Source organism: Geotrypetes seraphini, chromosome 11 (genome assembly GCF_902459505.1).
Source record: "Geotrypetes seraphini chromosome 11, aGeoSer1.1, whole genome shotgun sequence".
Classification (NCBI taxonomy): Eukaryota; Metazoa; Chordata; class Amphibia; order Gymnophiona; family Dermophiidae; genus Geotrypetes; species Geotrypetes seraphini.
The window spans coordinates 107,529,889-107,553,796 of NC_047094.1; the positions used below are offsets into that span (position 1 = coordinate 107,529,889).

General features: G+C 44.7%; 1 protein-coding gene across 3 annotated transcripts in view; it reads left to right on the forward strand.

The window, feature by feature from the left end:
* The window catches only part of ATP9A (ATPase phospholipid transporting 9A (putative)), a 175,085-nt gene that overhangs the window by 106,059 nt on the left and 45,118 nt on the right, over positions 1-23,908 (forward strand). For all 3 annotated transcript variants that reach the window (XM_033914695.1, XM_033914696.1, XM_033914694.1), the window contains exons 15-17: positions 1,412-1,573; positions 14,747-14,839; positions 18,011-18,094. In XM_033914695.1, the coding sequence (XP_033770586.1) occupies positions 1,412-1,573; positions 14,747-14,839; positions 18,011-18,094 (339 nt within the window). The remainder of the gene's footprint in view (positions 1-1,411; positions 1,574-14,746; positions 14,840-18,010; positions 18,095-23,908) is intronic.

Consider the following 23,908-nt stretch of genomic DNA (forward strand, 5'->3'; position numbering starts at 1 on the left):
GTAGATGTATGCAACCAGTGATTAATACCAGCACTTGTTAGGGCCAATTAATGATTGTCACCAATTTAGCCAATTACTTTGCATGCATATCTGCGATAGGGTTACCAGGTGTCCGGATTTCCCCAGACATGTCCTTTTCGAGGACTTGGCCGGGGGTCCGGACGGCTTTTCAAAACCCGGCACTTTGTCTGGGTTTTGAAAAGTTTCCTCAATTTCGTTGAGCAGGAGGGCATTCGCGCATGCCACTCGATGATGGCACGTGCGTATAATGTCATCGTGTCGCATCCGCGGATGCCCTCCTGCCCAACAAGAGCAGGGGGCGGGGCTGTGGTGTAACAGGGAAGGGATGGGTGGAACTGGGTGGGCCTAGGGGCAGGCCTAGGAGTCCAGATTTTACTAAAGTAATCTTAAGCTGCGATCCATACCTAAAATTGAATGCCTAAATTTGGGTCATCTATACAGAGTTTGGGGGTGTCTTTCTAAAATAATTAAAACAACCTATTTTATAGATATTGTTGGGTTTCATAAGCTGCACAGTAATAACTTTTGAAAAGGCTGCTAATAGGATTACCATATTTAATAATGAACAAATCCGGACACTTGGCTCCGCCCTGTTTGCCTCCAGCCCCACCCCATTCCACCTCCAGCCCCACCCTGCCTTATTCCACCTCATCTCTGGGTTTTTTTTCCCTGACGTCCAGGCCGCATATGGAGGGCTTCCAGATGCGCGGATGCGTATGGTGTCTTTCGTACATGCTTGTTGAAGGCCCTGCAGACATGGCCGGAGTTCAGTGCTTTCTAAAACCTGGATAAATTTTTGGTTTTGGAAAGTCCATCCAGAAACCCAAACAGTCCTCTAAAAAGAGGACATGTCCATGTTTTCCTGGACATCTGGTACCCCCTAGCTGCTAATGATCTTTTTTTTTTCCTTTTTTAAGAGACCCATACCCACACGCAAGTGATTGTAATACTATGGATTGTAATCCATAAACATGAGGTACTCTGTTGCATTACTGCTCCATAAGTAATTCAGGATAGTTCATAAATGCTCTGTATTTCAGCTTTGACAAAAGTAATTTATTCTAGTTGGGGTTTTCCCCCTTTTTATTCATCTAGCTGTTAAAAGAATGTCATAGTGCATGTTAAGCGCAAGGGAAAATTGGTTATTCTTCTTGGTTTGCAGTAATTAATATTGCTCACAGCCAAAATGGCCTCAGGAAATGCACTGAAAGGCCATATGTTCACATTACACGGCCAAGGTAGAAAAACGAAGGCATTTTACAATCGCCTCAATGCCTAAGTAGCTTGTTCTTCAGATAACCAACTCGCCCTCCCCCCTCCAGTGTTCATTTGCATGACCTGTGAACCTAAAAGCCCAGCAGTCTATCTGACCTGTGACCTTTGTATTTAGGTGGCCCTGGTACAGTGGACTGAAAGTGTAGGCTTAACCCTTGTTGGCAGAGATCAGTCCTCCATGCAGCTGAGGACACCTAGTGGTCAGATCTTGAGCTTCACCATCTTACAAATATTCCCCTTCACCTATGAAAGTAAACGGATGGGAATCATCGTGAGGGTAAGTTATTTCATTTTTTTTATTTTTTATTTTTTTAACTTCCAGGTTGTGATAAAAGGGGGAAAACATGTTTTCCAACACAGAAATATGGGGGCTGATATTCAGAGAGAGATAACAGGGTAGGAGAGACTCCTACCCAATTATATCCTGCCAGTCACGTGATTCCCTGATTTTCAACACCATATTACTGGTCGGTGTTGCTGAAAATCTGGGCTGACTGCCGTTTCGCTATCTGGTTGGTGCTGGGGCATAGCCAGGATTTACCCCGTTGGTGATGATTTTTCAGTCTGCTTACTGGGGCAGTGCCCACATAAAATTAGGCTGTTCTGACTTTATCTGAGTACTGATCTGAAGAACAGGTGGCACCCAGGTTACTTCTGGCAGCCAGAAGTGACCTGAGTATTCAGGGCTAGTGCTTGGATTATGCCCAGCATTGAATATCTGGATCAAATTCTGCATATGGTGGTCAGTTATGGACCTTAAAAATGCCTTAAAAAGTGCCTTAAAATTTTTGACCATAAAAAGCTGAATATAAGGCCCATAGCGTACCACCATTCCTTTCTTTAAGTAAAAGCATACTGTGGGGCTGATTCTACCCAATTAACTCTACTATCAAAATCTTTGGAGTCATCCTGGACCGATGCCTGACTTTCGAAGACCATACTAATACGCAGGTTAAAAAAATGCTTTTGTACCCTCTGGAAACTTCGCACCATCAAACACTACTTCGACTTCCTCTCCTTTCGACTGCTGGTCCAATCACTAATCTTAAGCATCTTAGATTACTGCAACATTATATACTTGGGATCCTTTAAGAAAACCATCATACGCTTGAGAATCGTACAGAATGCTGCCGTTCGCCTCGTCTACGGTCTCAGAAAATCGGATCATGTCAGCCCGTATTACAGAAAACTGCACTGACTGCCGATGGAGGCAAGGATCATCTTCAAGTTTGCTTGCCTCTGCTTCAAAACCTTAACAGGCTCATCCCCAATCTACCTGTCACACCATTTTGAATTTTCAGGCCCCACCCGCACACGCAATGCCTACCTGTTTGCCTTCCCGTCCTTAAAGGGCTGTATCTACAAGAGATTCCTTGATAGATCTCTTGTCATTCCAAGCAGGCAAAAGGAATAAATGTCTAACCACCCTCATTACAAATGCACCCTCCTACCAAACCTTCAGGAAATCAATTAAAACCTATCTCTGATAAATTTCTCCGACTCCCTCCCTGCCTTGTATCTCTGATATGCCCCCAGATATTTCTGACTGCTCTCGACTTGCTAAGCTAATCTGAATGTCTTGTATGTAACATCGCTGTCTGTGTACAGTCTCTTCCTCTGTAAACCGCTCTGAACTGTTGTGGTACTGCGGTATACAAAAATAAAGTTGTTATTATTCTATAAAGGATGCCTAAAGTTGCGCACCTCTAAGGCACCTAACTTGCTCCCCCCCTCCCTTTTACAAAATCATTGCGTAGATTTTAGCGCCTGCCGTGGTGGTAACGGCTCCAATGCTCATAGGAATTCTACAAGGGTCGGAGCTGTTACCGCTGCAGCCGGCTCTAAAAACCGTGCTATGTAAAAAGGGGGGGGGGGGTAATTGGCAAAATGCCCTTAGCAGCCTCAATAATTGGGGAAAAAATTTAATTGGGTGACAGGTGCCTATCTGATTCTTTAAATGATAGGTGCCTATTGCATGGCGCTTAGCGACACCTAATGCCCAAGTGGGCATTTCTATGGGCAGAGCGTTACTTAGGCACCACTGAGCGCAATTTTCCAAAAACTTAGGCGCCTGAAATGTAGACCCTTAAAAGCCTGGCCTTAAGTTTTTGCATAGGTGCCTCTAGCCGCGATTCTGTAAACAGTGCCTAAGTATGATAGGCAGACGGCCGATATAGGCGCCGTTTATAGAATCAGGCCCTATGGGTATTGTGATCCGTATAGCAGGTCATGAAGTGAACGTATGCGTACTTTCATTGTGAAATGTATCTGCGTGCTTTCATGAGCAAATTCGTTGTGTGCTTCCAGACAGGTGCAGAATGCCTGCATGCAAACAGGTCTGCTTTGCGAAAACTAGCAACATTTTCAAAGGAAATCTCTACAAGGGGTTTCCCTTTGCCGATGAATTTGCAGACCCTCATGGGGTTTCTAAATCGCACTTCCCCTGACCTCCAAGCTGACGGAATCATATTAAGGGGGTGACTTATAAAGGTTTGCACTTACCAAATGTTAACATAAGAACATAAGCAATGCCTCTGCTGGGTCAGACCCGAGGTCCATCGCGCCCAGCAGTCCGCTCACGCGGCGGCCCAACAGGTCCAGGACCTGTGCAGCAATCCTCTATCTATACCCCTCTATCCCCTTTTTCAACAGAAAATTGTCCAATCCTTTCTTAAACCCCATTACCGTACTCTGCCCTATTACGTCCTCTGGAAGCGCATTCCAGGTATCCACCACCCGTTGAGTAAAGAAAAACTTCCTAGCATTTGTTTTGAATCTATCCCCTACCAATTTTTCCGAATGCCCTCTTGTTCTTTTATGTTTTGAAATTTTGAAGAATCTATCTCTCTCTACTTTCTCTATGCCCTTCATGATCTTGTAGGTTTCTATCATGTCTCCTCTGAGTCTCCGCTTTTCCAAGGAGAAGAGCTCTAGCCTCTCCAGTCTTTCAGTGTATGAAAGGTTTTCCATGCCCTTAATCATTCGTGTCGCTCTCCTCTGGACCCTCTCAAGTATTGCCATATCCTTCTTGAGGTACGGTGACCAATACTGAACACAGTACTCCAGGTGCGGGCGCACCATTGCCCGATACAACGGCAGGATGACTTCTTTTGTTCTGGTCATAATACCATTTTTAATAATACCCAACATTCTGTTTGCCTTCTTCGCGGCTGCTGCGCATTGCGCCGTTGACTTCATTGTTGTATCCACCAGTACACCCAAATCTCTTTCAAGGTTACTTCCCTCTAATACTAATCCCCCCATTTGGTAGCTGAACATCGGGTTTTTTCTCCCTATATGCATGACCTTGCATTTCCCTACATTGAATTTCATCTGCCATTTATTCGCCCACTCCTCCAGTTTGTTTAGGTCCCTTTGTAGATCCTCACACTCTTCCGTAGTTCTAACCCTTCTACAGAGTTTAGTGTCGTCCGCAAATTTTATAACTTCACATTTCGTCCCCGTTTCCAGGTCATTTATAAATATATTGAACAGCAGCGGTCCAAGTACAGACCCCTGCGGAACTCCGCTCGTGACTTTCCTCCAGCCCGAGTAGTGACCCTTCACTCCAACCCTCTGTCTCCTGCCTGCCAACCAGTGTTTGATCCATCTGTATACGTCCCCTTCCACCCCGTGGTTCCACAGCTTCCTAAGCAGCCGCTCATGGGGTACCTTGTCAAAGGCCTTTTGGAAGTCAAGGTAAATGATGTCTAAAGGTTCCCCTTTGTCCAACTGGCTGTTTACCCCCTCAAATACAAAGGCTGTGAGGAAGCACCCAGGATATCCTCATTAATACAGCTACCCGCGGGATCCTGGTACTCCAGGTTGTTGATGCCTGCCTTATAGGAATAATGGTGTTATGAGCCACTTTGCAAGCCGACTTATTCCCAAGACTCAAGTGCATCAGGCTGCAGTGGTTCGCAACCTTTCTTCTGTTGTCATACACTCTATGGGCAATTTTCATGTGCATGATAACACTGAATGCTACAATTTGCAGCTAAAGAAAGACAAAACTTTATCATAGATTGTTGCTAACAGTGATGCAAGAGAAATGCAGGCACTGGTGTCTTTATGACGCCAGGGCAGAGGAGAGGGATGGGCCGGAGGACAGCAACATTCCCAAAAGGAGATGGCGATAAACTAGGGATTGCTAATGGAGATTTCAGGTACCTGATTTCCTTGTTCTCAACTCTCTCCGACCTGCCACAGACAGGGTTTTTAAAGAAAGTACAAGTGTGCTGTCTTGTCAAATTTTGGGTGACACACCAGTGTGTCCCGACACACTGGTTGAGAACCATTGCTTTTGAGCAAGGATGGGCAACCTTTGTACACAGTGGGTCACATGATAGTTATAATACCTGGAGTATTGCATTCAATTCTGGTCTCCTTATCAAAAAATCCATCAATGTTAGTCGTAAGGTTCTAAGCGGTCGATACAGTGTCATCGCCTGTGTCAGATACCAAATAATACCCTGATAAATCATCTGAAACTATTGTTTTGAAAATGATTCAAAACCTTATAGGTAGCCAATGAAGTTTTTTTTAGCCATGGTGTTATATGATTGAACTTTCTCACACCACAGATTAAGCATTTTGGATCATCTGTAGGGCCTTACTTTGTATTGACGCAATCCCCAAATAAAGGCCATTACAATAATCTAATTTCTCAATGATTATTGTCTGCACCACCCACACAGGTCTCAGGATGACCCTGCTGGAGAGTGTGGTGGTAGTGGATACACGATGGTGGCTGGAAATGAATCGGGCTCTTCCTTTCTCATTGCTTTTCTCATTGCTTTTCTCATTCCCCTCCTCTCCTCAGTTCTGTGGCCAACACTTGCAATGTTGCTCAAGCCAACAGGGATGGTAACCTCGCTGGCATTTCGCCTTGCACTATACCACTGCAAGTCTGACCACATGAACCACAGGTGTCAAGGGCCGCAATCCAGTCGGGTTTTCAGTTTTTCCCCAATGAATAAGCATGAGATCTATTAGCATACAATGAAAGCAGTGCATGCAAATAGATCTCATTCATATTCATTGGGAAAATCCTGAAAACCCGACTAGATTGCGGCCCTCGAGGAGGGACTTTAACACCTCTGATTTTTATAGCTGGCAGAAGTGGGAGCACCACTGGTTCTGTAGGCTGAGTTGTACTGCTATAAACCTGCAAAACAGACAAAACACGTCTATCTAGCACACATGTGTCAAACACAAGGCCCGCGGACCAAATCCGGCCCGCCAGGCTTTGCAATGTGGCCCGCACCGCGCTGTCATCACTGCACGCCGCTGCGTTCCATCACAATGACGCGCGGTGACATAGGAGGCTTGTGATCTCGCCGGCCGTACTTGCTATCTATCTCCCCCCATCGACCGCCCCCCTAAGAACCTCCGACCGCCCCCCCAGCCGACCCGCGACCCCCCTGGCCGACCCCCACGACACCCCCACCCCCCTTCCCCGTACCTTTCTGTAGTTGGCTGGACAGATGGGAGCCAAACCCGCCTGTCCGGCAGGCAGCCAACGACGGAATGAGGCCGGATTGGCCCATCCGTCTCAAAGCTCCGCCTACTGGTGGGGCCTAAGGCGCCTGGGCCAATCAGAATAGACCCGGGAGCCTTAGGTCCCACAAGTAGGAGGAGCTTTGAGACGGATGGGCCAATCCGGCCTCATTCCGTCGTTGGCTGCCTGCTGGACAGGCGGGTTTGGCTCCGGTCTGTCCGGCCAACTACAGAAAGGTATGGGGAAGGGGGGTGGGGGTCGGCCAGGGGGGTCGGAGGTTCTTGGGGGGGGCGGTCGATGGGGGGAGGGGGGTTTGCGTCGAGGGCAGGAGGGCCTGGGATCCCTCCTGCCCGTAATGTAGTGCGGGGTGGGGGTAGGGGGTCGCCGTGGTCAGGAGGGTTTGGGCTCCCTCCTGGCCCGAACAACTAGCAGGGGGGGGGGGGTCGCCAGGGCCAGGAGGACTTGGGCTCCCTCCTGGCCCGGTATTGTCGGGGAGTTGGGGAATCGGCGGGGCAAGAGGGCTTGGGCTCCTTTTTGCCCCGATCGTGTCGGGGAGTCGGGGGGGCAAGAGGGCTTGAGCTCCCTCTTGCCCCGATCGTTTTGGGAGTCGGGGAGTCCTTCGGGGTGGGGGTGCAGGTGCATGCGAGCGGTCCTGCTTGGGGTGAATCGGACATCGGGGGAGGGAACTATGTAAAAAAAATACACAGCAGAAGCTGCCAGTTCCTGGCATAAAGTGTAGGCATAAAAATCGCAACAGAATCTGCTATCTGTACCCAGCCAGGCTGACTTTTTCATTCTAACGCAGATTTCCAATAAACTACATCTTTTACTGCCAATATTGATCCCAAAATGTCCAGGAAAAGAAAAGTTGACGGTGAAGGCAGACAATTTAATGACAAATGGGAAAATGAATACATGTTTGTGCTTAGTGAGGGCAAACCAGTGTGTATATTGTGCTATGAGACAGTGTCGGTGATGAAAGAGTACAATATACGTCGTCATTTTGACACCAAACATAATGTTAAGTATGACAAATATACTTTGGAAGAAAAGCATAAAATTGTTAAAGAACTAAAAGGCAAACTACAATCACAGCAGCAAATGTTTACAAAGGCTACAGCGACAAATGATGCTGCAGTGAAAGCAAGCTTTATAGTGGCTGAAGAAATTGCCCATACTTCAAGGTGTTTTTCAGAGGGTGCCTTTTTGAAGCAATGCATGCTAAAAGTGTGTGAGAAAGTATGCCCAGACCAGATACAGAGTTTTCAAACTGTCAGTTTGTCAAGAAACACCATTGCAGACAGAGTTCAAGAACTCTCAGGAAATCTATCATCACAGCTGGCCGAACAGGCATGCAGTTATCTCGCTTTTTCACTTGCTATCGATGAAAGCACAGACAACACTGATACAGCGCAGCTGTCCATCTTTATACGTGCTACGAAGACCGACCTCTCTGTCACTGAGGAACTTTTGGATGTAGCTGCCATGTATGGGACGACGACTGGTAGAGATATATTTGAGGCTGTGGAGAAATCTATAAATAATTTTAAATTACCCTGGGAAAAGTTGGTGGGGCTAACTACCGATGGCGCACCTTCAATGTGCGGAGAAAAGAAAGGCTTGGTTGGACTAATGAAGGAAAGAATGCAAAAAAGTCACTGCCACACACCCTTGATTACTTATCATTGCATTATCCACCAAGAGGCTATGTGTGGAAAAGTTCTGGACATGAATGACATAATGACCACAGTCATTAAAACTATTAACTTTATAAGGGCACGTGGCCTGAATCATCGCCAGTTCCAGTAGTTTTTACAGGAGGTGGGTGCAGAGCATGGAGACGTGCCATGCCACACAGAAGTAAGATGGCTGAGCAAGAGCGCAGTCCTCAAAAGATTTTTTGAGCTCAGAGAACAAATTGCTCTTTTCATGGAAAGTAAAGGAAAGCCCTTGCCTGAACTGTCGGATCCCGCCTGGCTATGTGATTTTGCTATGATGTGTGACATATGCGAGCATCTCGCCCAACTGAATCTGAAGCTGCAGAGACGCAAACAAGTCATCACGAAGATGTCTGACATGATCACAGCATTCCAGCGTAAACTTCAACTATGGAAGTCCCAACTGGAACAGGACAATCTTGCCCACTTTCCCGTTTGTTTGAGTATCTCAACCACTATTTCTGGTACTTTTCCTTGCAGTCGGCTGGCTACCAAAGTTAGCCGTTTACTAAGTGAATTTGAGCGGCGCTTCTCTGACTTTAGAACACAGCACTCAGGCTTTGACATCTTTGCCAATCCTTTTACAGTTGATGTCAACAATGTGCCCCATCACCTTCAGATGGAGATAATCGAGCTTCAGTCTGACAGTGGCCTGAAATCAAGGTTTCAGGATGTTGAAATTGAGGACTTCTACCCTCTACTGCCCCCTGACTCAATGCCAGAGCTCCGACTTCATGCTGCTCGTATTCTATCCATGTTCGGGAGCACCTATCTTTGTGAACAGATGTTTTCAATAATGAATCTGAACAAAAACAAGCACAGATCACGCATTACCGATGACAACCTCCATGCTGTTTTGCGGGTTGCTACAGCCCAAGAAATAAAACCGAACATTGACTCATTGATACGGGGAAAACGGTGTCAGACATCTAGCCAGAAAACAAAACAATGAGCATTTTAGGTACATTCCAATATTACTGTTTTGCTTGATACCAATATTACTGTTTTGCTTGATAGCATGTGAGTTGGTTAACAGCACTGTTAAGGAAAAGATTGTTCCACTCATTTTAAATTCACATTTCTCGTTAACATTGTCAGTTTATGACTGTTCAGTAAACCATTCGGCCCGCGATTTAGGCTGGATTTTAGATTTTGGCCCCTTCTCTGATTGAGTTCGACACCCCTGATCTAGCACAATAGATGCTATCACTTTTCTGCAAAACGCAGCTAAAGAACAGAGCTCCCTAAAATTTGTCCTATTGATGTTCTATTCTGCATATATAATTGGAAATTTAACTTTTTGCTTAAACCAGTAGCACTCTTGTACAAGTGGATTATACTTCCCCCTCCAGATTCAAGGGGGTTAGGGGCACAACTGGCCCATGAATAACTTTAGGGCTGACGCTGACCCGCCTCCCGAATCTCTCCACGCTTTACCTGGTGGTCTAGCAGTGAAGCGGGACTGGAACGATCTTTCTACGCTCTAGCTCTGTACAGAGCCATGAACAAAAATGGCTGCCGTGAGTTCCCGCTGTAGTCTCATGAGACCACGGGAAACTCACGGCAGCCATTTTTGTTCATGGCTCTGCATAGGACGATCGCTCCTTCCCCGCTTCACCGTTAGACCACCAGGTAAAGGGTGGAAAGGTCTGGGAGGCGGGTCAGAGTTTAGAAACTCGCGAATAACCAAAGTCGCAAGTCCTAAATCCGCTAATTTGGGGGGGAGAAGTGTAAATCATTTTATTTTTAAACATCCCTTTCCCTTTCCCTTTCATCACTGTTAGCTGCTTTTGAAAAAAATCTTAACTAGTAATCTGGTTATAGCCCTGTGTTAGAGTTCTCTATATAGTATTAATACAGGTTCATTTTGCAGGGATTCTTCCTCTTCATGTTACAGTTGCATTATTGATTCTCTAATTACTGTAGATATTTTTAAATTGTTCTCTTTGCATATGGATTGCAGCAAAGATACAACATTGTCATGCCTGCCTGGATTTAAAAAAAAAAAACAGGTACAGTAAAATCTTGGATTGCAAGTAACTTGGTATGCAAGTGTTTTGCAAGACAAGCAAAGCATTTTATTAAATTTTAACTTGATATACTAGCAAAGTCTTGCAATACAGTGTTCCCCTGGTCGTTCGCGTTCGGCGGTTCACAATCCCGGTCATTCGCGGGTTTTTCCGACCGCGAACCGCCGATAAGGAGAGGGCAGCAGGAGAGGCAGGAGAGAGCAGCCGGAGCGTCGCCGAGTGCAGGAAATCACTCGCTGCTGTATGCTCCGACCGCCTCTTCCTGCACTAAGTCAGGCCTTATCCAATCAGGAGCTGCTTTGACACGCAGCTCCTGATTGGTAAGGCCCGACTTAGTGCAGGAAGAGGCGGTCGGAGCATACAGCGAGTGATTTCCTGCTCTCGCCGATGCTCCGGCTGTTCTCTCCTGCCTCTCCTGCTGCCCTCTCCAATCTCCTCCATTGAAAAACCGTATTCGCGGTTTTTCACGATTCGCGGGGGTTCCTGGAATGGAACTCCCGCGAATATCGGGGGAGTACTGTACAAGTACATACAGTATACACACATCACAACTAAGCCGATGGTTCTTCTCTCTCTGACGCTGCGGGAGTGTAGTGACTGCTCTAAATGAGCGAGGTCTTGCAATACGAGTACGCATAGTATTTTGTATTAAAGTTTTTTGGGTTGAGTTTTCATTATTTCTTATGGGGAAATTAGCTTAGATATACGAGTGCTTTGGATTATAAGCATGCTTCTGGAGCGAATTATGCTTGCAAACCAAGGTTTTACTGTATTTTGAACTGTTGCCAAAACCAGATCGGGCTGGAAAAAGAGAAGCAGCTCTGAAACAATACACTGGGCACAGCGTTCTGTAGATTTATGGTGTAATCTTGCCATAATATGAGAAAGTGCTAACCTTCTATTGAACTGTGCAGCAGGAAGTGACTTAAGGCAAGAAGATGGTTGACCCAGTATTTTTGTTGGCTAAAAAATTCTAAACTATCTTAAGCCAGTTCTAATGCACAGGAAGTGGAAGCATTATTCAGTTTCCTACAGAGATGCTGTTAAACACCTTTTCTAATGATTGATTCACAAGCTAAAAGTTTTAACTGCAGAGTCTTTTGAGAGAAAGCGTAACTTCCTACTTGCCTCAGGAAGCTCCATTGCTTTGTTTCCATTGAAAGTGAACATGGAGATGGTTTAAGTAGGTAACTACTCCAAGAGTGAGATATTTTCAGCTAAGATGAGGTGCTGCTAGGAACTGGCCCAGTGGCTTAGAGGCAGTGCCCGATCTGGGTCCAGCTCCCAGGTTAGGTTTTCCACTCCCAGGGTTGCACTTGGCAGAGTTCTAGTAACTTGTGTTGGTCCTGCAGGGGACATTTCTTAGAAATTGCCGGCTCTTCCACCCACCAATTGCTGTATTTGAAAATCATAGTATTAACCTGGATTCTTGATTAACCCGGAACGACCGTCTTAAAATTCTGTTTCTTCTTATGGGATCGTAAGCCTAGAGTCCCTTCCTTTCTTTTTACCATAATCTGTGCCTGTTTTTATTGGTTTTCATCCTGAGGCACAGAAATGCGATGATAGGAACTTGGCCAATCCATTATTAGTACTATAACTCATAGATAGTTTGCCTGTTTATATTAGAAGGAAGAGATCAAAGGGTAAACAAGTCATATTGGCAATGGAGAGAGACAGACCAATTCAGCATTAAGTCCCATAGGGGCTGATTCTATAAAGGGTGCCTAACTTAATTGGCAAAATACCCTTAAAAGGATTAATTGTTAAATATATATAGTCGATAGGTGCCTATCGCATGGTGTTTAGCAGTGCCTAACCCCTAAATGGGCGTTTCTATGGGTGGAGCGTGACTTAGGCGCTGCTAAGTGGGATTCTCCCAAACCTTAGATGCCTGAAATGTAGGCCTTTAAAATCCTAGTCTACATTATAGGCGCCTAAGTGTGACTGGCACGTGGCCGGCGCCATTTATGTAGGTGCCGGCCATTTTAGGCATCATTTATAAAATCGGCCCCATAATATTTAAGGGCTGGCGCTACCCCTCCGTGCCCACTGCAAACTACACCTGGGCTAAGCTTCCACTAAAGTGCGCCAATCCTCTCAGAATTTTGGAAGAAGGTCCGTCATAATCCTTCAGGTTCTGCTTTCAGAAGTTCCCGAGACCTGATGAAGTTCAGATCCTTGCCAATATAGTAGAGTTGGAAAGCACTAGAAAACCCAGGTGTGGGCTTGGTTTTAACTCTCCCCCCCCCCTCACTTTTATGTTCTCTACACAGCCGAGGAGAATTCTGAAGCTCATCTGAATAGCCTCCCTGTACACATTGGATCTTATGAAATCCAGAAGGAAGCTTTCCTTGGTGCAATGCAATTACTACGGCAGGCATTAGCAATAAACTTGAGATGCTGAGGAACCGTTTTACTAAAGTACTTTGAGCAGTTAGCACATGGTTTACCACATAATCCTGTTTAAAGGGGTTTTGTGGTGGTTTAATAGTTGCCGCATGAGAACACACGCATTGAGGGCCAGATTCTTTAAACGGCACCTAAGCATGCCTACATTGTAGGCACCGCTCCACGCGGTGGTCACGACGCCGTATGTAGAATCACGCCTAGCGACGCCTAAATGGACTTAGGCGACACTAGGTGTCCTCGAGATAGGTGTTGGTACATTAGGCCAAAGTTTTCCTGGCCTAATTTATCTGCGCCTACCTCAGACTAGAGAGTTGCACGGGGACAGAAATCCCACCCGTCCCCGTCAGGATCCTCTCCATCCCCACCCATCCCCGCAAGGAATTACCTCCATCCCCGCCCGTCCCCATGAAAAGCAGAAATTACTTAAACATAGAAACATACTTCTGACAGGATCATCAATTCCACAGTTTCTTTTGTGTTTGCGCTGCTGTTTTCCTTGTGGAATCTCTTTTTTTTGTTTTCTGTTCAGGTAATTAACTTATAAACCCCCTCTTTTACTAAGGCTGACGTGTCCATTATATTATAATGACGAACTCTGGTTCCAAAGCCTTCCATCCCTGTGGGAGTCCCGTGGGCCAGAAGGGGGTCCCTGTGGGAGTCCCGTGGGTTAGGGGGGATTCCCGCAGGAACCCTGCAGGACCCGCGGGATTCCCGTGATCCCCGTTCCCATGCAGACCTCTACCTCAGACACCCCAGTGACACCTAAGTCAACTAAGCCAACTTTTCAGGTAGGCTTGATTAGGCGTCGGACGGAGCCTTGACTTAGATGTTGCTAGGCTCTGCTCTGAGTTCCACGTAGAACTCTTAATTGTTAATTTTTTTTTTTTTTTTAATGTATCGGTCAACTTCAGTGACATGGATTTTAGTTAGGCGTTGCTAGGAAACCACAATTTGGGTGCCAAACAGCATCTAACTAGAGCACACTTTATAGAATCTGGCCCTAAGTGCTTTTTTTATTAGGGGTGTGGCTCGGGCAGGAAATGGGCGTGGAAGTGTTAGGAAGCGTACCGCATTTACTGTGTGCTATAACTGGCTGATGTGCAATTAATGCAGGACTGCTTTCCACCTCCTAAATAGAAGCACTAAGTGCTTTCATGTTAATTGTGTCTAGATCAGTGGTTCCCAACCCTGTCCTGGAGGAACACGAGGCCAATTGGGTTTTCAGGCTAGCCCTAATGAATATGCATGAAGCAAATTTGCATGCCTATCACTTCCATCATATGCAAATCTCTCTCATGCATATTCATTAGGGCTAGCCTGAAAACCCGATTGGCCTGGTGTTCCTCCAGGACAGGGTTGGGAATCACTGGTCTAGATACTGTGTTTCCCCGAAAATAAGACCTACCCCGAAAATAAGCCCTAGGCGCCGGCAGCAGCAGCGCTTCCCACCGCTGCGTACCCCCCTCCCCCCGCTGACCCATCTCTTCATTCCATCCGAACCGCGAGACAGGAATACCTTATAACAGCGTCAGCAGCAATCTACACAAGTTGCTTCGCGGCCTTCTATCTCCTGGGCGTTCCTTGGCTGCATCACTGATGATGTCATCAACAACTGTGCTTTAATAATAGGACCCCTGAGATCATACTTCATGAACTCTGGCTTAGAAGCAACATTCATTACTGTCATCATATGCAGAAAACTAAGCCATCTGGAGACATTACTCCCCCCCCCCCACCCCTCCCCCTGATGAAGTAAGATAGGCCATTTAACTTTCTATTCCTTTTATCAGGATGAATCCACAGGTGAAATCACTTTCTATATGAAGGGTGCTGATGTGGTCATGGCTGGAATTGTGCAGTACAGTGACTGGCTGGAAGAAGAGGTAGGCTGGGAAAGACCATTTTATTTCCATGTATTCTAGGTGGGGGACTTGTTCTTGTTAGGGGCTTTTATAAAATCCTAGAGATCTGAGCCAGTGCAGATTAGGAGACCCAAAAGTATAGTTTAATGGACTCTTATTGTTTTGCAAAGATAGTCATGCACCGAAAGCAAATGAAATACATTCTGTTTAGACAAATTAATTTTATGTTTATAAAAAAAAATAATGAACAATAATTTTTATTAAAAATGTTTATTCAAATGTTTACAAAAAAATATCGAACAATAATTTTTCCTAACAGAGGCTCCTTATTTGTGTGAGGCCTAGACCAAATGGCCCTGCTCTGCCCCCACCCCCCTCCCTGTAGGACCTGCTAGCCTTTCCAGTTCTGAACTCAAAGCAAGTTACATTGAGATCCAGAGTAGGTATTTATGTGCTGAGGGTTTGCAGTCTATGGATCCTATGTGTGAACCCACGGTGATAAGGGCCGACGATCGTTTCATGGCAAAATCGCCACTGCTTCAGGGCCACCCACTGGAATTAGCTCTCTGTTCAGCGGTCTCTCTATCTCAGCTATAAACCGCTATCTATATCAAAACAGTTTGTGTCTAATCGATAAAACTTTTTTTGCTTACCTCAAAGGCTAAGTTAACCTTTAGGCGAAAGTTTTTTTGCCGATGATGTAAGGGTTGGGTGAGTGTGGGTTCACACCTCCAATGCTCTGAGACTTTTTCTTTCGCTGGTTAATTTTTGCTTTGATGTATTACCACTATTTATGGAGTGTATTTGATTTTGATTTGGGGTGGGAATGGTTGCATTTTTAAAGCAAAAGTGTGCCAGGGGAAAAAGCAGGTACAAATGGTAGTGTGTACTTTGTACATACCACAAGTTTTGGAAGTGAATATCCACGCTTGTTTTTTCTTCAGCCGTAGCTTTAACCACTGCACCACTCTAGAAATCAAAATGTAGTAAAAGTGAGCCAAGTACAGGACAATCAAGCCATTGTGACATCACTGATGAGGTTGGCTCTTAGGCATTGGTGGAATGAGGCATTACGATGTCACAATACCAGCTGTGGTTATCAGAGGCTGAAGCTTTTCATACTATTTATTTATTCCAAAACAGTTTAAATAAATTTATTCAGGTACTCAAGCATTTTTCCCTGTCTGTCCCGGTGGGCTCACAATCTATCTAATGTACCTGGAGCAATGGGGGGGGGGGGATTAAGTGACTTACTTTATATATTCAGTTGTCTAGACTGTTCTCCCAGGGGAGAACAGGTGAAAGATATGCTATGAAACTGCATATTTTTAGCTAAGCTAAGAAAGGTGGTTTCCAACCAAGTCATTTCAGCTTGATAAAAGGCTTTGAACATTGGTCTCATGGTAAGAATTACAGTGCATACGTATTTGCAGAGAGAGGTGCAAATTATTCAAATTGAGATCAAATTGAGTTGATTCAGTCTAATTTGTTTATCAAAACTCAGTTTTTCCCCTGACCAAATGTGTATTTTAAGTAGACCCCAAAATAAATGAAATATGATTCAGATTTTCCAAAGACCTGAAGCAAAATGCTGAAGATTTCACATACACAAATTTCCCCAAACCCCCTCGACCTTACGAGCAAGTATGAAATCTATTTAAACATCTGAAACATTTTCTAATTTTATGTGAAATTTGAAGATTTTATATGGAAAGATCATTTTTGAAAGATTTACATCTCCTCTCTTAAACTTCTCAACAATGTTGAATGACAACTCTGAAATTTCTGACCTGCTTGAATAAACAACTGGTAGTCCTTCACTGAGATATGAAATTCATTATGAATTCCTAGCAATTTAGCTACAAACTTAAGTTCTGGATTACAAATCCAGCTATAAACGAGGTAACCTTTTTGGCATGAGCATTCTTCCTCCATTGAAACCACAGCAGGCATCACAGACACCCATCTGGAAAGCAAATTCAACTCAAAATTCTCCCCCGACATAAACAGATGGAAAGTGTTTAAAAGGATCAAATCTGTTTCATTTTTACGTTAATGGCATTCTTATATTGGAAGTTGTGGGGATGAGGACTTAGGCCCTCTTTTACAAAGGCGCGTTAAGTGTTTTAGCGTGGATGTAGCGCACGCTAAATCAACGCGTGCACTAACCGCTAACACGTCCATAGGATAGCATGCACGCGGTGGCGTTTAGTGCACGCTAAAAAGCTTAGCGCACCTTTGTAAAAGAGGGGGTTAATTTTCACATAGGATTCAGTGACTAAGTTGCACAGCTAACAGAGGGGTCCTTTTACAAAGGTGTGCTAAATCGGTTAGCACACCTTAGTAAAAGAACCCCTGAGTATTAAACAAATCAAAGCATATACAGTGGAACCTTGGTTTACGAGCATAATTCGTTCCAGAAGCATGCTCGTAAACCAAATTGCTCGTATATCAAAGCAAGTTTCCCCATAGGAAGTAAGGGAAACTGCTTTGATTGGTTCCACCTCCTCCCCCCCTCCCCGAGGCTACCGGCACTATTCCATTCTCCCCCCCTTGAGGAATCCGATGCTGTTCCAACACCCCCCCCCCCCGTGATCCGGCATCCCCCCCGCTCCCGTTGCCTCCCCTCCACCGCGATCCTATTCCCCCCCCCCCCCCGAGCAGTCAATGACACCCTTTACCTGACTTGGCACCAGTGCCGGTGCCCGAAGATCCTCCCTCTTCTGACGCGGCTGGGCGGTGCGTCGGAGATCCTCCTTCTTCTGATCTGGGCTGGGCTGGACTGGCTTTGAGCATTTGTGCATGCTCAAAGCCTTCTGGTCTCGCTCTCTCCGAGATCCGAGGTCCAGCCCAGGCCGCGCCAGAAGAGGGAGGATCTTCGGGCACCGGCACTGGTGCCAAGTCAGGTAAAGGGTGTCATTGACTGCTCGGGGGGGGGGGAAGTAGGATCGCGGTGGAGGGGGGGCAACGCGAGCGGGGGGGGATGGCGGATCGCTGGGGGGGATGCCGGATCGCGGGGGGGGGGGGGACGCTCGTACAGCGAGGCAAGCTCGGTTTACGAGGCACCAAGTTTGCAAATATTTTGCTCGTCTTGCAAAACACTCGCAAACTGGTGCACTCGTAAACCGAGGTACCACTGTATATAGTAAACTATTAATCCTACAAGTCCTGCTTGTTCTGTTCTCTCCACAGTGTGGCAACATGGCTAGAGAAGGACTACGGGTTCTGGTTGTAGCTAAGAAGTGTTTGACTGAAGAACAGTATCAAGACTTTGAGGTAAATTAAAAATGCATTCTAGCATTGCTTCTAAGGTTCACAGCTTCCACTTTTTTGAATTTCTATTTTCCTGTTTTAAGGAGTTGTTGAACTGTTGAGATTGGACCAGTCTGGGTGGCATGGACCAGTTGAGGCACAGAAAGCATAGTTTGCCAGATTTTAAGGCATCAAATCCCAGGCTATAGAGGGGCATTCCCATCAGGGAATGCCAGGCCATTCTGCTCTCCTTCACCTCTGCTCTTTCCAGTTCGGCCTATAGGCGCCAGGATCATAATCCAGCTCTGCACCCAGTAGAGAATGACACGGGGACAAACTTTTTCCCCTCCCCGTGAGTTTTGTCGTTGTCCCTGTCCTTGCCCCTTTCCTGTAAGCTCTGCGTAAACCTTGAACACGTATGATTTTTAAGTGTTTGAGGCTTGTGCAGATGAGGACGGAGCTTAGGCATTGGTGGAATGAGGCATTATGACATCACAATCTGAGCTCTAGAATGCTGCTATTTATGATTTTTAAGTGTTTGAGGCTTGTGCAGATGAGGACGGAGCTTAGGCGAAGGTGGAATGAGGCATTATGACATCACAATCTGAACTCTAGAATGTTGCTACTTATGATTTTAAAGTGTCTGAGGCTTGTGCAGATGAGGACGGAGCTTGCAGGAATGGGGCAGAGGCAGGAAAAGAACTCGACGGGACGGGAAAATGGGTTCCCGCGGGAACGGGGGAAATGTTGTCCCTGTGTCATTCTCTAGCACCCAGGTCTTGCAGGGTCCCTTCTACTTGTCCTTTATCCGCATGTGAAATTATGTTGCAAAGAGATGTTGTCACTAGTGTATGTTCTGTCTCTCATAGAGATACCACCACTTTCTTGAAACTGAATATGGGAAAAGACTCGCATGTTATTTTTTTAAATTAACATGCTGTCCTTTTCCTGATTTTCCTCCTCCTTTTACCATTGAGGGGGACAGTTATTTTTCCTCTTTAAGAAATTCACTATTTGGGTGTGATTCTGGATATTTCTTTGACCATGAGACCCTTTGCAAATAAAATTATTCATCTGCTATTTTCAAAAACTGAGACTGATTCACTATTTGAAAGACTTTTTGACTTCCTTCAACTTCAGGACTATGGCACAAAGCCTTACTATTTTCCACTTTGACTATTGTAATGGGTTATTGTTAGGTTTATCTAAACGTGTATGAAAATCTTTCGAATGGCTCTACTATTCATATCATGGAAGGCTTCTAAATTTAAACATATTACGTCTTTAAACTTAATTGGCTTCCCTTTGAATGATGAATTCATTTTAAAATATCGCTATTGATTTTAAAGATCATTAACAATAATGTCATTGCTATTCACTTTCATAACAGGCATCTTAAATCTGTAGCCAAAGATCTTCTTGACGTCTCTTCTTTCCATGTTGTGAAGTTGAATGAATACAAGTCATCTATTTTTTCATATTGCTGGACCAAACTTGTTGAACCCTTTACTGATATGTTTACGTTAAATCAAGAGCCTTGTTACTACTAAGAAACAAACCTTTTTTTATATTATTTCAGCAAGCTTTCAGTAGCATGCCAAATTAACTATTCAATCGAGCTAATACCAGTCAATGTTGTTGTTGTTGAAATCAACCCTGTTTTTAATGTTTTATTTCCATATGGTGGTTGTGAGGGTTTTTTTTGTTGTTTGTTTGTTTTTTAAATTTATGTATCTCTCTTGTACTCCATCTAGATTTGCAGAATGCACGGGTTAGACATTTTAAAATCATAAAACTGAATGAATTTTTGGTTGCTTCCTACACAATTGGCTTCTTCAGATCTCGGCATCTGTTAAATGAGATTATTGTCATGGTAACCATCAAGAACGATGGTCATAAGCATTACTGCATAACTAGTGGTGTAGGAGTGAATTTATTTATTTATTCAATTTCAGGGGAGCTTAGAACGGTTTACATTAATTTATACAAGTACTCAAGCATTTTTCTCTGTCTGTCCCGGTGGGCTCACAATCTATCTAATGTACCTGGGCCAATGGGGGGATTTAGTGACTTGCCCAGGGTCACAAGGAGCAGTGTGGGTTTGAACCCACAACCTCAGGGTGCTGAGGCTATAGCTTTAACCACTGCACCACTCTAGAAATCAAAATGTAGTACAAGTTAGCCAAGTACAGGACAATCAAGCCATTGTGACATCACTGATGAGGTTGGCTCTTAGGCATTGGTGGAATGAGGCATTATGATGTTACAATACCAGCTCTGGTTATCAGAGGGTGAAGCTTTTCACACTGTTTGTTTGTTCAACTTTCTATACCGTTCTCCCAAGGGAGCGCAGAATGGTTTACATGAATTTATTCAGGTACTCAAGCATTTTTCCCTCTCTGTCCTGGCAGGCTCACAATCTAATGTACCTGGGGTAATGGGGGTATTAAGTGACTTGCCCAGGGTCAGAAGGAGCAGCGTGGGTTTGAACCCAGAACCTCAGGGTGCTGAGACTGTAGCTTTAACCACTGCGCCACTCTAGAAATCAAAATGTAGTAAAAGTAAGCCAAGTAGAGGACATTCAAGCCATTGTGATATCACTGATGAGGTTGGCTCTCAGGCATTGGTGGAATGAGGCATTATGATGTCACAAAATCAGCTCTGGTTATCAGAGGTTGAAGCTTTTCACACTATATATTTATTCAACTTTCTATACCGTTCTCCCAAGGGAGCTCAGAATGATTTACGTGAATTTATTCAGGTACTCAAGCATTTTTCCCTCTCTGTCCCAGTGGGTTCACAAACTATCTAATGTACCTGGGGCAATGGGGGGACTAAGTGGCTTGCCTGGGGTCACAAGGAGCAGTGTGGGTTTGAACCCACAACCTCGGTGATGAGGCTGGAGCTTTAACCACTTCAGAAAAATGTGGCTTTCCCCCCTTTACAACTCATCTTCAAGTTATTGGAACTGAGACAACAGGTGGCGCATGGTACACTTTGCCAGGCTTACTCTATTGTAGCTGTACTTCTGTGTATGGTATTGATAAGGTCCTGTCTTGATGGCAATCAAAAATAATTGGCCACCATTTAGATACTGAAATTATTGTCAGACCCTTCAGTTATCCTGTTCACCACTCTTATCTTGTTCCGTACGAGCCATCCCGAAGTCTCAGATCATCTGATAGTAAATTGCTTTCGGTCCCCTCCCTCCGAATAATAGGAGCAAAAAGGAATGACATTTTTTCAGTGGTGGCCCCGCAACTTTGGAATACCCTTCCGGCCCCTGTTATGGAGGAGAATAACCTTGTTCGTTACGGAGGCCTTCTCAAGAGCCACCTATTTAAAGAAGCGTATGACACTTGATTTTTTTCATTCCTTTTATTCTTCGATCTTCTCCAAAAGAAACAAGTAGCAGTGCTCCTTCCCATTTTGTTTGATCCTGTATAATTTGTAGTTCCAACGCAACCCCTTTCCTGTTTCATGCTTGTCTGTTAAATTGTCAACCAATTACGCCGTTTGATGTTTTACTTAAACTCTTTTAATTATTTGGTTATTGACGGTTTTTTTATTTTTAAATATGTTTACGCTTTTTTTTGTATTTCTGTTCTTAATTGTATATTAATTTGTATCTTGCTTAGAATTTAGACAAGCGATTCAATCAAATTTTAATGAAAACTTGAAACTTGACCAGTTTGTCCTTCTGATCCTTTTTACTCCTTTGTATACTGTTCTGAAAATGGCCCTTTAGCACCACTTCTAAAGTTCTAAGGATGGGTCCACATTACAAGTGTTCTTCCCCCAGCTCTCTCATCCCTATGAATATCTAATGGGAAATTTCCAATTGGCCAATAAGGTCCAGAAAGATCCCATTGTGCTTTAGGTGGCTTGTCCCCAGGCAAATTCTGCCATCCCTCTCTCAACTTTTCAAAACCAAACAAAAGGAAAAAAAGTTTTATTGCTACAGCGTTATCCCAAAGATTCCCATCCTTCTCCAGTGAATTTTTCCATCCAGAAATGTAAGCAATGGCTTACATGCTTCCAACCATAAGTATTTAGGGAATAACATGTAAACAACATGGATAGATGTTTCTGGGAATTCATGTTGCATTCACAATTCTCTGCGTGTTCCTTTTCATTATTCATGCCAGGGCAAAACGGTTTTAAAACAAATTATTTGATTATTATTTGGATGTAAATTGTATTGCACTTTTTGTCGGCATTAAAAACTAAATAAAGGAGAAAAAAAAAAACCAAACAAACCGCAGATAGGGAACTTCTGCTCTTGTAAAATAAACCACACTGACCTGGGAGATGCAAAGAAGTTAAAAAAAAAAAAAAAATGGTGAAATGCACTCAATGCAGGCAAGCACAGAAACAATATAGACAAAAATCACCTTCTGTGCCATTTTTTTCCCACTATGATTGGCTTAGAGGGCAATTCTATAACTAGGCACCCTAAGGTAGGCGTATGGAGGACAGGATGCGCAGCGCTCTGTCAACCGGGTAGAAAACAATGGGTTGGGAGCAATTTATGTTACTGTTTATCCGTAATGTAAACTCGCCCTTGCTCCACCTGTGTTCCACCCATGTGTAAGCTCCCTTTGTAATGACATACTTTTATTGAGTAAAGCGTAGTTCATGTGTACGCACAAGTGTCGGTGATCTTGGCAGTTGCACGAGTAATTTTCCTTTTAGTCTGTGAGTTTTTCATGCTCTCCATAGGTGAAGATTTGCTATATCAACTTGAGAGAGAGATAGAAAGCCACGTGACCAATAGCTAGTGATATCATCTTACAACGGCAGAGCCTGCCTTTCATGTGATTTTGAGTGACGTTTCAGGGTCATGAGGCCTCCACCTGGTATCTGTTATTATGTAAGCAGTTGCTTCAACGAGTTAGGAGTTGGTCTTTGTGACATATGGAGCCAGGAAACATAGAAACTGATGGTAGAAAAGGGCCACGGCCCATCTAGTCTGCCCATACCAATGTCCCACCCCCTAACTCCCTCCGTGAAGAGATCCCACGTGCCAATCCCATTTTTTCTTAAAATCTGACACGCTGCTGGCCTCAATTACCTCTAGTGGAAGACTATTCCAGCGATCAACCACCCTTTCGGTGAAGAAATATTTTCTGGTGTCACCATGAAATTTCCCACCCCTGAGTTTCAACGGATGCCCTCTTGTTGCCATGGGACCTTTAAGAAAAAAGATATCTTCCTCCACCTCGATACGGCCCGTGACATATTTGAACGTCTTGATCATGTTCCCCCTTTCTCTGCGTTCCTCGAGTGAATATAGCTGTAACTTATCCAGCCGTTCCCCATACAGGAGATCCTTGAGTCCTGAGACCATCCGGGTGGCCATTCTCTGAACCGACTCAACTCTCCGCACATCTTTGTGGTAATGTGGCCTCCAGAATTGTACACAGTATTTCAGATGGGGTCTCACCATGGATCTGTACAAATGCATTATGACCTCGGGTTTTTGGATGACGAAGCTCCACTGCACAACGGACTAGATTGTGGAGTCATAGGGTACGCTGCATGGCTTTGGCTTTGGCTTCCTTGAGGCAAACTCTGTACTTTTTGCTGTACAGGGTATATTGGACCCCAGCGAGGTTGCAAAAGCTGGATGCTACCCGCTCTAACTGCTGCTGGCATTGCCCGTTGGAGGCTGGTACATTGGATCATCTTCTGTTTCATCGTTCTTTGATACGGTCCTTCTGCCAGTCTATTTGGATCAAAATCTTGCTCATTCTCGAGACCAATTTGCCACTTTCTTACGAGGTTGTGATGTTTGGCACAACTCTTCTCTCGAAAAGTCCACTCAAAGATCATCAG